At 44.6% G+C, this 14676-nt stretch overlaps 1 protein-coding gene across 1 annotated transcript in view; it reads right to left on the bottom strand.

Annotated features, from left to right (window-relative positions):
- Positions 1-14676, bottom strand: part of LOC106575189 (zinc finger protein GLI2) — a 73663-nt gene that overhangs the window by 35432 nt on the left and 23555 nt on the right. The window contains exon 3 of the mRNA XM_014151515.2: positions 5484-5589. Coding sequence (XP_014006990.2) covers positions 5484-5589 — 106 coding nt within the window. The remainder of the gene's footprint in view (positions 1-5483; positions 5590-14676) is intronic.

The following is a 14676-nucleotide window of genomic DNA, read 5'->3' as shown; positions in this document are numbered from 1 at the left end:
AGTGAAGGGAAATCTTAACGCTACAGCATAGAATGACATTCCAGATGGTTCTGTGCTTCCAACTTTGTGGCAACAGTTTGGAGAAGGCCCTTTCCTGTTTCAGCATTACAGTTCCCCCATGCAGAAAGCCAGGTCCATACAGAAATGGTTGTTCAAGATCGGTGTGGAAGAACTTGACTGGCTTGCACAGAATCTTGACCTTAACTCCATCGAACACCTTTGGGATGAATTGGAACGCCGACTGCGAGCCAGGCGTAATGGCCCCAACATCAGTACCCGACCTCACTAATGCTCATGGCTGAATGGAAGCAAGTCTCCGCAGCAATGTTCCAACATCAAGTGGAAAGCCTTCCCAGAAGAGTGGAGGCTGTTATAGCAGCAATGGAGGGACCAACTCCATATTAATGCCCATGATTTTGGAATGAGATGTTTGACGAGCAGGTGTCCACATTCTTTTGGTCATGTAGTCTATGTAACATTGCGACTCGAGAGAGAAACCAACGGTCGTATTCTATTGCAGCAATACAGTGTGATTGCGTCACGAGTGAAGCAAGACCTGTTGTTGGTTTTGAAGGAGATAACGATCTGATTGATAGTTAAAATGCCTCAACGTCATTAACCCTCGCACCACTATTAACTATTAACACGTCATCTGCATGAACTGACAAGACCTTGTCATAGAATACCCTGGGGTCGCCAGGGTTACAGTAAGCTATTTGCATAGGACCTGAGATGTTCGTATATCATAACAATAGCAAGCACCTACATTGGGCATCTGTCCCTTCACAAGATCATAGACCTGAATAGATGTAACTAATGACTTTTAAATATGAATCACATAAATATTGATCTCTTTAGCCAGCAGTCATGCAAAAAAAAAAAGAGAAATGCTTAACTTAAACAAAACCCTCGTCCATAAAGAAGAGTAGGCCTTTACTTAAAATGATACGATGTAGAGAGAGCAGCACCCTAAATAAGTAATAGAATATTCAAATGTTAAAGGCCCTCCCGTGGAATGGTTTCATCATTACTATGCGGAGGCCTGGACTTCAGATGCGACCGGAGCTTCAAACATACAATGCCAGGCTGTGGAGCGTATCTGGGCCTGGCGCCCGGTGGGTGTGAGATCAGGGAGGCAGTGGGGTTCTCAGTCGCCCTGCTGAGCAGGAGGCTCCTCCAGTCCTACCCTGGCTGTTAGTTCGCACAATGTAGGACTAGACCAACGATTGCTAGCCTAGCCTATACAGTTGTATACTTGTTCTAATTAGTCCACTTAGTGTTCTGTCTGAAACACTTTGGGTAATTGAACAGTGTATGTTATCCCCCTGCTGTTCAGTTGACGGTGGTTTTATATAGGCTGTCTGGATTTAAAGTGTGCTCAATATGAGATATCATTTGTATAATGAGGTGTGGATAATTATGTGTGTGTGTGTGTGTGTGTGTGTGTGTGTGTATGCTTTGTGTGTGTGAGTGGTGCATGTATGGCTGGTGTGTGTGTTTATGTGTGCCTGTCTGTGTGTGTCATGTCCCTGCGCTGGGCCTCTGCAGTGTCGACACTAGAGATGAATTACAATGTGACGGTGTCTCCTCTGTAGCTACCTCAGTGCTGGAGATGTGATTTAGATAAATCACATCGTCCACTGCAGGGCTTGAATGAACTACTGCTGTAGATTTATATGGGCCTGGACTGCAACATGATATGGATGATTTGGGCTTAAACTTAGCATGCAATACTTTCAGCAGTTCCACATATGCAGAAAGCGGGGGAAATGACTTACAACAAACAGTTCATTGGATTATGGGGTTTGAAACAATGGAATGTTAACATATCACTATTTCTGTAGGCACAACCATCCTTTGTTGACTCTGGTCAGCACAGTATTGCTACCAGTGGCGGTCAGTGCGGTTTATGATGAGGGAGGACAATTTTTTTATTTTTACAACGTAGGTGCACACAGGTCAAGAGAGCTTATCTACGGTGTAATCATTAGTCCAACAGTTGCAAACGAGAGTTTCTATTGTACAAATTCAGGATTTTTCCCCGCTTCCGTTTAAAAAACGTTTTCCAACAGAATCGGTGTAATGAGTACACCCCTGATCACGCGTAAACACAGTTCACTTTCATAGCATCCAAGGTGTATTCCTTCTCACCTCTATGCACTCTCCTCCTCTCACATTTTCCCATCATTTGTGGACTTCAATGCACAACACATCAGCTGTACGTGATCAGTCGAAAAAAAAACGTTAAAAGCCAAACCATGTCATAACCGCTACACACAGCCTACAACGTTGTCCCCATATTAGCTAAAGTAACGTCCTAGTCAACACAGCTAATATAACTAATGCGTTAGTAAACCCGCGACAAATATGCAGTAACGTTACAGTGTATAGTCACTGTAAGCAGTTTATCAGTTACACCGGGGGGCCCCGGTGGCAATAAATTAATCAAACCAAAAGCTTACCTTGACTTGGAAGAGTTCCAGTGTTGTGTTGGATAGTCATAGCCAGCTAGTTAACATAGCATCCCTCTGTTTGAGCCCGGTGTTTGAGTAGGCTAAACTAGCCAACTGCATTTGCTAGCTAAGTAAGTAAAACTGAAAGTGAAAAAGAAATTATGAAATCTCTCTCTCTCATGCTTCTCCTTCATTCTTGAAGAAATTAATTTGTTCAAAATTGTTCAACGATTGTCTCTCTCTCTCTCTCTCTCTCTCTCTCTCTCTCTCTCTCTCTCTCGCTGAGTCAACTAGTCACCACATGCTATGCACTGCAGTGCTAGCTAGCTGTAACTTATGCTTTCAGTGCTAGATTCATTCTCTGATACTTTGATTGGGTGGACAACATGTCAGTTCATTCTGCAAGAGCTCTGATAGGCTTCCTCCGGAAGTTGTCATAATTACTGTGTCTATGGAAGGGGGTGTATTGAAGTCAGCGTACCCAGAGGAGGACGGAAGCTAGCTGTCCTCCGGCTACACCATGGTGCTATCCTACAGAGTGCTGTTGAGGTTACTGTAGAACTTCATTGCACAACAGTGTTTTAATCAATTATTTGTTGACATGTGAATATATTTCGTAAAGTTGTATCTAAAAAGTAACTTTTTAAATGTTTTAAAAATGTTATTTCTATTAAATTCACTGAGGAGGATGGTCCTCCCTTTCCTCCTCTGAGGAGCCTCCAGTGATTGCTACCTACTAGGAAAGCTGGCCAACCTGTAGCATTATTTGCCGATTCTTAAAACATCTACTAATTGTTGTGTTTAAAACTTCAGCTGACAGGTACAACTGTAGAAACAGTACTGCCGTAATGACATTATAAATAGTCTTGCTTGCCTGACTCATAGCGATCCACTGTGGGAAGAAACTACATGATTCGCCTCTTAAAAATGTACCTTCTGGGCTGACAACACTTTACCAATCAACCAAACAAGTAATCTCTGCAGAGTTGCTCCTGACAGCTCTAAACAAACAGATGGGAAATGGGAATGAGACAGCGATTAGAGAGTTGTTAGAACTGAAGTCACAGAGCAACAGAGCCAGAAGCTACAGTGTTAGGATATTAATGGGAATGTTGCACTCACTGGCAGCCTCTGTCAGTAGCTTGATCTGATCTTATAGCCCTGGGCAGTTTAGTAGACTTGACGCAATCCTCCTCATAGATAATAATGGGCAGACTGAGACAGTGTGTTGTTTTTCTCCCCCTAGTCTGGGATACTCAGGATGGGAGCAACCAACATCTAAAGGAACTGAACGTCTTGCCTCTATTCAGGCCACAACTTGTGCACTTTGTTTTGATGATCATATTGACAAAGGTAAAAAAGGATTCTGTCTGGGAATAATGCATGTTAAAATGATATCATATTCTCTCTGAATTGTCCATTCGTTGGAAAGTACCTAACTATGCTGTAGCTGTGGTTATATCTTACAACAGGTCTTCGAGTGAAAAACTACTCAGAAAAAGTTTTGGGAGGTTTCTAGAACAGCCATGATTTGTCTTGGTGTCATGAAAGCCGGGAAAGCTTGTGTCAACGAACACACTCCACGTGGGTGTCCAAGCTCCTGCATAGCTACCTGGCACAGCAAAGGAGGTTAGTATCCCCATCCCTACTGTTCTCTGTCTCTAGCTGAACCACTGCTTTGAGCCCAGGACGGCTCCTGTCCTCTTATTTGACAGTGATTCAAAATCTCTCCTCCATACAGTAGAAAACCCCCAGAAGAAGAGACTTTAAGCTTCTCTTCCTCTTCCCACTTCCTCCCACTGCCGCCGCTTCCTCCCCACTTTATGACAGCTGTGACAAAATAACCAGCCCTCTCATTATGTTATATGCAAACAATGATAAAGGGGACTGTATGGAGATGTCATGTTAGACAATCAAGCAGGGGACCTCTGACATGCAGCCACCAGTGTATAATAAAGTGGGCCTGACTGCCGCGTCTCCTCGACAAATGACACCACACTTAATTTGCTGTGCAATGTTCCTGTAATTAGAGTGAATTTGGCACAGGCACGGGGAAAGACAGCTAGATCAAGGTCTTGATGAATTAGGGGTCCACTGTCAAGATCAAATCACATTAATCAAGGTGGCCGTGTGTAGAGACAGATTTTCTTCCCCCCTCTACTTCCCTGGTGCTGTGATAAATAGCCCTGCTGAAGCCAGGCAAACAGTGTGTATCACCATCAAATCTACTGAATTGAAATGGAAATTAACCTGAACACTATTTCCAGAATTCTATTGACTTTTTTGTGTTTTACTACTATCGTTTTTAAGATAAAGATAAAGTCTTTACTATAGCAAAGTCAAAAACGTTCTGGTTCAATTTCAGTTGTTAAAGAACTGAGATGTTGCTACCAAACCAATCATGGCCACTAACCAAGCTAATTATCCAACGGACTGCCCAGTAAACTGAAAGTTGAATTAATGTACATGTAACCATCATAGAACCAATTACTATACTGTATTATAGACCTCTGTACTGTGTAAGAGGTCCCCAATGATGTTGTTTTCTTGGGACCAAACAGATTAGGTCCACTATAACACAGTAAGGAACATAGAGGACTGTTGTAGGTAGAGGGGGAAAGGTTGTGTGTGTGTGTGTGTGTGTGTGTGTGTGTGTGTGTGTGTGTGTGTGTGTGTGTGTGTGTGTGTGTGTGTGTGTGTGTGTGCGTCATGTCATTTGTGATGGATCCAGCACTGTACAGCTAACTAATGGAAAGAGGATGTGTATTGACTGGCCACAGGCTTGTAGGTTGATACCTGGCAAAAAGCAACGCTGTCACCCATAATCATCAACCGTTCTAGGAAATGAGAGATGTAAGGAAAAATGTTCACATTCTGTATTAAATGACATTGGATAGTAATTTGTAAAGATAATAATATTTCACCTGTGATATTACATCTGGCTAAAACAAGGCTATCTAATAGCTCATTTCTATCTATTAGTGTAAACAGCTTGTGTATACAGTAGAAACCAGCCTGAAGAAGACTTACCCATGCATGGCATGTAGGGTGTGTGGTTCATAGTGGTATCTTCCCTCATGGTGACGCATGTCAATCGGGATGGGCGTGTGGAACGTCGGGAATACGTGGTGAGGGGCTGCAGGACAGAGAAGAAGAGGGAGAGATGGAGAGAAAAATTGTTCAGACTTAAAAATAAGAGCTGGGCTTTTCAAAAGCTACATTTCAAAGGCAAAATGGGACTACAATAAAGCAACATGAATTTCAGTGCAGGGTGAGCAGTTTCGCCCAAAAAATTGGCACTATCACACAAGAGAAGTGGAATAAATAAATAATCAAAGTCATCCTAAGAAATCCTACATCTTGAACATAAAAGATCTCCAACTGGGCTTTTGACAAAGACCTGCAGCTAGTCAGCCTTTGAACTAAGGGGGATGATGGACTGCATCAAGGAGAACTGGAGTCCCGACGCAAACTGGGCCTGACAGCATTGGGAAGAGGCTTCTTCTTCTAGCCCCCTGCAACAACACTACCCATCCAAACAGTAACAGCACAGCCCTCCTCTGCCGTCTGAGCAGGCGGTAGACAGTAGACACTGTAGACAGCACTGACTGGGTAGTATAGTGTACCCAGCTACTCACCCAGTCTCACTCTAGTCTAAAGCATGCTTGTAAACATGACAGAATCAAATTCCCGAAATGCCACAGTATTATTTAGCTGTGAGAGAAATCATTATTCAGGGTTATGCAGGATTACAGCTCAGAGTCAGAGCCCAATGAAACACACATTAAATAAATTGTAGTTTAATTTACTTAAGATATATTAGTACATTTACAAAATATGTCTTAGTAAATGCTTAGTAATTGAAGCCCCTTTCTCAGCAAGGCTGTTGGAAGAGACCTAATTTTTGTGTTAGACACACAGATCATTTTAAGGTACTTTTCAATGTCATGTTACTGTATTAGGGTTAGCATGAAACGGGAATGCTTTAAAAACAGCTTTACAGTCTCTTAACCAAAACCAGACCCAGGGACACAGGAATTGTATTATTTATGTCCGGAAACACAAGAGAGCACAGCTGGCCACTCATGGAAAATGGAAAAAAGCAAAAAGAAATTGAGCTTTTATGAGGGTCAGGTCATTTTTTATAAAACATTGATGTTAGGCATTTCAAGACAAATTTGAGGGCCCCCAAGCAGACAGTCAAGGAGAAGGCCGGTCTCCAACCGGGAACTCCCCCCTGCTAAGGCATCGGTCAGTCCTGGATCCAAACCAACAGGAGGCATCCCTCCGCAGGCGCGATCCCACAGCAGCTGGTCCTAATTTATGTTTTACAAGAAACTCCCTGGCCGAGATTGTTTCTCCATCCAGAACCTGTTGAAGTGAACGCTATGCTGCGTCAACTGTAACTCTGGCCTGAGTGTGAGGTTCGAAGCTAAAGCTAAAGTCCCCCCACTGTCTCTCTCCTGACCACACCTCTTTAATGGAGAGAGTGCTGGGCAGGCAGGCCACTCCTGAGGAGCTGAACAAGTTCTTTGTATAGAGAGGGCAGAGTTTGTATAAGCTAAGGGCACAGAGGTCAGAGAACAATGTGGGTCGGAGAGGAGCCAGGCCAAACGTCTTATACTAGCATTCACAGAGGAGACCTCTGGTAATCTGGGCTGAAATAGGAGCTGTTCTGTCCACCCACTACCACAGGGTGGTTTCTGTAGTGGCCACAACTGTTGGCCTGTTTGAAGGGCTTAGTTGTAGTGGAGCTTCCCATTCTGGGAAGGCTTGGAGCTCTTTCTAAACATCCCTGTATGAAAGCCAGCGAGAGGGGGCCTGCTTTACATCACAAACAGCAGTAAAGTACCTCGGACAAACAAACAGTGAGAAGTCAAACCACTAGGCAGCACTAGTAAGGTCACGGAATATGTGTCATGAAGACCGTTTCCTTGTTTGCAAATACAGAAGTTATAGAGTTGCACATTTCACTTGACAGGTCATGGATACTGGGCAGCGTCCCATCGAGTCAGAAGAGACTGCTTATAAAGTGCTGAAAGGACAGGGCCGTTGGAAGACACTTTCTAGTTTAGCGTGTTAGAGGGATCAGACTAGGAAGCAGGAGAGGAGCGTTGAGAAGCATGAGGAGGCAGGAAGCGCTGGCTATTTCTGGCTCACAACCATCCATCACCGACAGGGCTGTATACAATGAGGAGAAGAAGAGGAGAAGAATGGTGCATCATTCATAAACAGTCCCAGCTTCGTTATTTAGTTCCCCCCTCCTTTCAGTAACATCCCACACCATTGAACGAGAACACTCAGATTGCCAGACTGAGATCCAACCGCACCAAGACGCCACTTCACACCATTAATCAGCCGATATGGTCACAGCTAATATACACTCTTATATACACGCCGTAAAACAGTCACTCGTTTTCAGTTGCTATTTTCAGAGCTCCAAAAATATTTTCCCCCTTTTTGTTTGTGATGAACTAGGACCTTGTTTTAATTTGCAGATCGAATGGGCCTTTGGAGTAATTCTCCATTCAGCTTGTACCTACACCCTTCACTGAGGTGTAATCCCAGACGCCCCATGCAAAGTGTTCCAGTGGGGTAATATGAATGTTAGCAGGGGAGCACTCTGACAGCCGCGGCAGTGCCATATTTAATGAATTGTATTTTAATTATGTCCCTCATTCACCTGGTACACAATCTTCCTTGGCTTCTCTCGACAGTCTCCTTTTTATCACTGGGCTCAGTCGTAAAGATAATAAACTTCGGGTTTAAGGTAATTACTTAATCAGGACAAACCTGTGTGTTAAGCAGTGCTATTAGGCGGTGGGGTGATAAATCAGACCTGTAGCGAGGGTGTGATGCCGCTGGGTGATTACATCCACGCTGTAATCAGTCTCTGGGAGACCCTTGCAGTCGTTAAGTACCTAAATTACACAAACCGCATGCTAACAACACGCCGCTTGTCGCGGGCCGTGGCGGAGGACAGAGGCCCATCAGGATGTTTGTTAATGCCAGCCAGGTAGCCACCAGCACAACGCAGCATGCTCACCTTCTGCACAGTGATGCATGGAGCTTATTGGTAGGTGGCTGATAACTTCCCCCTCCTCTCCCTGTCCCGCAGCTCATGGTGGGGTACCGTAAATATTACACTGAAGTTAACAATTAAAATTGACCAATAACAGGAAGGACATGGTGGAGCTTTTGGTGTAATTCCTTATAATCACATTTGTATTTTCAAAGCTTTAAAATTGAGAGGCTACTGAGAGCTATTCCGAAAGCCAATCTGAAAATCTAAAGCTGCTTGTTCCCCTGTCATCTCCCAGAGTGCCGTGCAGCATGAGGCCCTGTGTGTAGCAGCAGTTGGCATGGGGTTTTGTAGTTAGGACCCCAGGCAGATTGTACTGGAGGTATTTCCTGTCTGAGTGAGGCTAATTTCCCCCATCATTCTGCTAGTAAGACAGAAAAGCTTTTAATTTCACTGCTGAGGTCTCTCCTCCCAGGATATCCATTAATCCCAGTGAGCCCATTAAGCCATCCAGATCTGGGATCAGTTTGGACCTGAAACAAGAGGGATTTATTTTTGCCTGGATAACAGAAAAGCAATAGGACTGTCAACACCTGATGTAAGTATACGCTGACTTAAAGACAGATACAGAAAGGATTCCACTTCCTATAATTCTGGATGGATCTCTGTGAAGAGTTGAAAAGTTACAAAAAAAGAGTTTTCCACCATTAAACGTGTTAGTCCTCCAGGCCAGTCCAGTTCAGGCAATGCAATGTACAGTAAGGTCCCATTAGAACCCAGTGTTTCTGCATGTGTGTGTGTGTGTGTGTTCTGTGTGTGTGTGTGTATGTGTGGAGGGGTGTGTGTGTGACTATGAGAAAGTGAGAGGGCCTGCTGCGGTGCTCCACCAGATGTAAAAACAAATGTTATCACCCAAAGACTAATAGATATGAGGGCCTAAGCACCGGGACATTCCAACACTGCTTCCCCCATGGGGGGATTGGGCCCAGTCAGTGAATCAGGTGAACGCATGCAGCCTCCTGAACTCTCCAGAGCGCTCGCCTTTTGTTCTCCCCGCTGCGTGTGAACAATGGACCTGTCTGGGTGATAGAATAAACCCTGCTCAGGGTTGGTCAATCCCCCCACTGGCCCACTGAGCTGACTGGCCCAGGACGCCCATGCTGCCTCGGGGCTCTCTCAGGGCTACGCTACGGACAACGTCCCCCCGAGTGGTGAAGCCTTTTGTTGACATGTGAGAAATGTAATAGCAGGTATCCGTAAGGGATGGAATTAGTGGCTAACACTGTATGTACGCTTGTGGAATTAAAATAGCAGTTTGCAGTCATTTTCTTGTGTGATTGATTCTAGCGGACTTACATAAAGTAATCCGAGTCTTATGTTTAAAAACAGGGGCCCAGGCCAGATAAAAACATTACTGATGAGTTTTGTCATAACTATGAACAACTGCCAATGTGAGTGAGTGCTGTTTCCATTGTGAAAGATAAATATTCTCCATTCTCACAGTAAAGTCACTTTTCCGGAATAGGTCACACCGTGGTGTGGTGTTGGGAGCCACTCCACTCCGTCCTGTTTAGGTGACCTAGTTCTGGCTCCTCTTTGTCTCTTGTCCCACCTCGACCCCTCAACCCCTCTCTCCCCTATTATCCCCTCCCATAATTCACCCCCAACCATTATTAATGGTGCATTAACTTGGCCGGCACTTCGAATGAGCCTGTTTGGTTTGCACCCACTCAACCACCCTATGCAGCCACACAAAGAGGGCTATTATTCTGGTGACAAAACATCACCATGGTGGAAAACGCCTGTCCCACACACAGGGGAGAAAGACACACACAGAGGCCGGTCAGATAGATCCACTGCTGCAGACTACGGAGAAGACGGACGGTGATCTGCTGAGGGGATGGGAGTTAGTTACAGCAGCAACGCTCCTCTGTTTTCCGTGTTGTGTTTAAAACAGCTGTGGAGCATTATTGTTGTTCCTGCCTGCCTGCCTGCCTGCCTGCCTGCCTGCCTGCCTGCCTGCCTGCCTGCCTGCCTGCCTGCCGGAGTTTTGAATGTCAGGTGTGCTTTGTTTTATGGGGTTTTAGATCAATTAAACAGAACCCCGGGCATGTTTCCATGACGAACACTTCAGAGGGGGAATATGACTCAGGCATGAGTCACTCACACAACAGCTTTAAAGGGCCCACTCTGTGGTAAAACGCCACCAGAAGCCCAAGCCCTGCAGTACAAAGCGTTACCGAACACTACAGTAACTCTATGCGCTGTGGCTGTAGGACAAAATCGTGTTTTCAATTGAAAAGCAATGACTTAATATGATCAATCAGTCAAGTTACCATCCTTATTCTAGAACACAATCACATTTCTTAAGCCATATGTTTTTCACCAGAGCTTGCATTTTTTTGCTAGTCTCTAAAACGAAATAAAGCTCAGACACCAGAGAGAGGAAAGGTAAAAACAAACATTGGCCATCTTGAGACAAAGCATATACCCTCAAATAACCACTCCTCTTAAATCACAATACTCTGTGGCATTATGCAGACCTGCTGGAGTGGGGCCATTTCCTGTGTCGTGGGGACGGGCCTGTCCATCATGTTGTCAGACTACAAAGTGAGAGGAATGGCCTTGGAATGCTGACTCACACAGGTTCTGCTCCTGCACTGTGCTCTGTGGGGCCCCGGCCGGGTCCCAGAGGCCCCTAGTGTGCATGGCAGGTACAGATAACGATCTGTGGCCCTGACCCCTCTGACTCTCTGCTCCCTGCGTTCCCAGGTCACCCTATAACGCGACTCCCGCTGGTACCTCCGGGGCGGGGCTCGTGATGCCCAAAGACTTTTAATACGATCCAGAGATCAGCTGGTTGCCCCTCCTAGATCTCCACTCGGTGCTGTCCTCTGCTCTCCTCTCCTCTCAGCAGAAGAATATCACACACGTTTACAATTAGAAGGTATGAACGTAACTGAACATAGGATGGAAACGTTCCAAGTTCGTAACAACTACCTTGATAAGGAACATGAGAATAAAGAGAGTTAATGTCCTCATGGAACGTTTCCATACATAAAGGGCAGAGTAAAGAGAACAAACGCACACTGTTAATGAGAAACAAAACTCTGTTAAAAACATAAAGACCCAAAACTTGCTATTTATATGGCACTAAAAGAGGCTGGCCTGCACCACACGTCAGCTGTTGTTATCACAACAGTTAATGAGGACCGTCTGTTGTTTTTATTAAAGATGACCAACGCCAAAACATTTTTTACTCAAGGATTTTTTTCCCGAACATACGAAAATCGCCACAAAATAGTTTGCATGGACAGAAAAAAAACACTTAATACAGCCTTGCTTTTTTTGGAGAGATGACGGCAGGAGCCTGTAGCCTCGCTAGCCTGTGAATCCCAGACCAGTGTTTCTGACTAGGACCAAATATCACTCCCCTGACCCTGCCCCTCCACTGCCTTTCTTTCATCCCCCTTTCTTTCGACGTTGCGACGGGAGCCTGCTCCATTTTTCCTCCAGCTCTGCCTGTGTCGTGCTCGCTGCTGTCGCTCTCACTTCCGCACTAAGCAGCAGGCCAGGCCACACATTGAAACCGCCAACAGGGCTCAGCCAGGAGGATACCTCCACTCTAGTCCCAGACCACTGGCCAAGAACTTCAGTCACATCCCTTGACATGTTCTGTAGTCTGGCTGCAGTAGCAGCTGCTTGTCTCTGTGTGTCAGTAGACTACATCCCACCTAGCTTTCCTTTGGTCACACACACTAGACTATTTAAAACCTCTTTAACATTCTAGCAAATATTGTTGAACAAGCCCTGTGCACACGTGCAACAATATGGGCCTGGATGAGGCTGGGGCCAGTCCTTTATTAAGTCTGCACAAGTGACTTGACTCCACCACCCTCTCCAGCCATCCCTCTCTCCCTCTCTCTCTCTCCCTCTCTTACACATCCCAAATAGGACACCCCTGACCCCCGTAATTCAGGGGCTGAATACCAATGGCAGGGGCACACAAACCAGGCAAACAGAGCAGTGTGTAATGATAGTGCTTAGTCTGGGAAAGTGGCTGGCCACACAAAGAGAGAAGAGTACACAGTCAAACACGGAACTCAAACCTCTCATCTAAGCGAGTATAAGATTAACAGAGGTCTCAACAACTCACAATCAGACGGGGGATATTTTAACAAGAAATTCAAACAATGGAAAAATCACAGTTAAAAAAAAAAAGTATTATTAAGCAATCATCTAAAGCAGCGGTAGACAACCCTGTTCCTGGAGTGTTGTAGGTACGGCAGGATTTTGTTCCAACTACGCACCACACCTGGTCAACTGAGCTAATTGGTCAGTTCAGTGATTGCCTAAATTCAACACACCTGGTCTTCCCGGTCGGTTAAATGAGAAACACAAAGTGCCGCAGGGTTGCCCAGCCCTGAACTAAAGGCTAGTGCTTTGAGATCACAAAGCAAGTTATACAGGGATGAGTAGTTCAGAATCCCCACTGTATTAATGGCCATCCATTGCCCATGAGACAAGCTATACAGTGTGATAGACTGTATCATTGTGTGGTAGCATTCAAGTGAGACATTGTTGAAAACCTCTTCATTCAGTAATTATAATTAGACCATGTATCCATGACTTGTGAAATTCCTTAATTAGAAAAGGATAAATGAACAACATGATTCGTGACCTTATTCTAGTCTGGTCCTGCTTAGCTAGCTAATTAGTGGGTACACGCTCAAGCATCGGGTGGAAGACAAAGCATGTTACACCAACAATTAGTCTACAGAAGGACCATTGGCCTACTGAGAGCATCAGAGACAGTAATAACAAACACTATACTCCTTTCATCCATTTGTCGTATACCTTCATTAACATACATACTGTACAGAAAGAACATTAACGACATGTATAATCCAATATTCAAATAAAAGCCATTCAGAATTTTGCTACTCAGGCTCTAACCTAATACTGCAGTGGGATAACTCAGGGTCACAGAGTGTTTCCTGGTAGTCTTTAATCAAATCTACTTTGAAACAGAAGTTTACACCTCACACACATGGTTATGGGCTTAATAAAAGAAGACACCTGTACCATGTCAGATATAGAGTTTAAATGTATTACATTTTGAGTTTGCATCCCAATATTACACTTTATATACATCACAGAAGACTGAAATATAACAAAATGGTTTGACATTGAAACCCCGGATTTTCGTTGTTTAAAAAAAATCTTTATTAATTCTGAATAACATTCCACCCATGAGGCCAAAGAGGGCGCTTTTGGTCATTGACTGCAGTAAAGGGCTACAATGGAGAAACCTCATCCAAGTTTTCCAAATAATACTACAATCTTGAGCTGCACTCTGAAAAGAAAGAGCAGAACAGTGAAGGTTTTTACCGACTGAGACACTGACTCAGCTACTATCAATCTGACCAAGCCTGGGTACTAGGCTCTCATAATTACATGGAGTAGAGCTCAGTGATTCCAGTATAATTTGAGAGAGGAAGGGATTGATTGTGATATGAGGGGAGAAAGCATGGGTCCAGCTGGGTAGAGAGCGAGGCTCACTAAACCCTGCTTGCTGCATCCCACCAGTGTGTGTGTGTGTGCATGCGTGCGTGCGTGTGTGTGCGTGCGTGTTTGTGTGTGCGTGCGTGCGTGGGTGTGTGTGTGCGTGTGTGCGCGTGCGTGTTTGTGTGCGTGTATGACTATGGGGCCACAGCAGAGAGAATGCTGCTGTGCAGGACCATCAGTTCTACTCTGGTTACACCCCAGACGCTGGGCCGGCTCTGTACAACTACAACCTCCAACCACTACAAGGTAATAGAGCTGACAGGTTGTCAGATATGATTGAGTTTTGCCTTCAATGAGAAATGTGTCATTACACCCACAGCTCAGAGACGAGTTTTAACCACATGGAGTAGAGATAATATTTAAATGAAAAAGCTAGCGTATCAAGTAAGTTAAATCAGACAGATTTTGTTGGTCAAATTATTTTGTTAAATATGCGTATCAGTATTTGATCTTGAACTCAAGCCAATTTAGAAAAGGTCCATCCATCCCTGCCCTGTTTTTAGCACGCTGTTCAGTGAAATCTGCAGGACTGCTAGCCAAGTCATTAGCTAGTGAAAACAGATCAATCTCTCACTATTTAGTCTCCTTTCACCTTCTGATTTTCTACATCCTCCACTTCACCGCGATCAATGG

The sequence above is a fragment of the Salmo salar genome, chromosome ssa17 (genome assembly GCF_905237065.1).
Source record: "Salmo salar chromosome ssa17, Ssal_v3.1, whole genome shotgun sequence".
NCBI lineage: Eukaryota > Metazoa > Chordata > Actinopteri > Salmoniformes > Salmonidae > Salmo > Salmo salar.
Note: the sequence above shows the minus strand (reverse complement) of the source record. Positions and strands in the feature narration are given on the sequence as shown.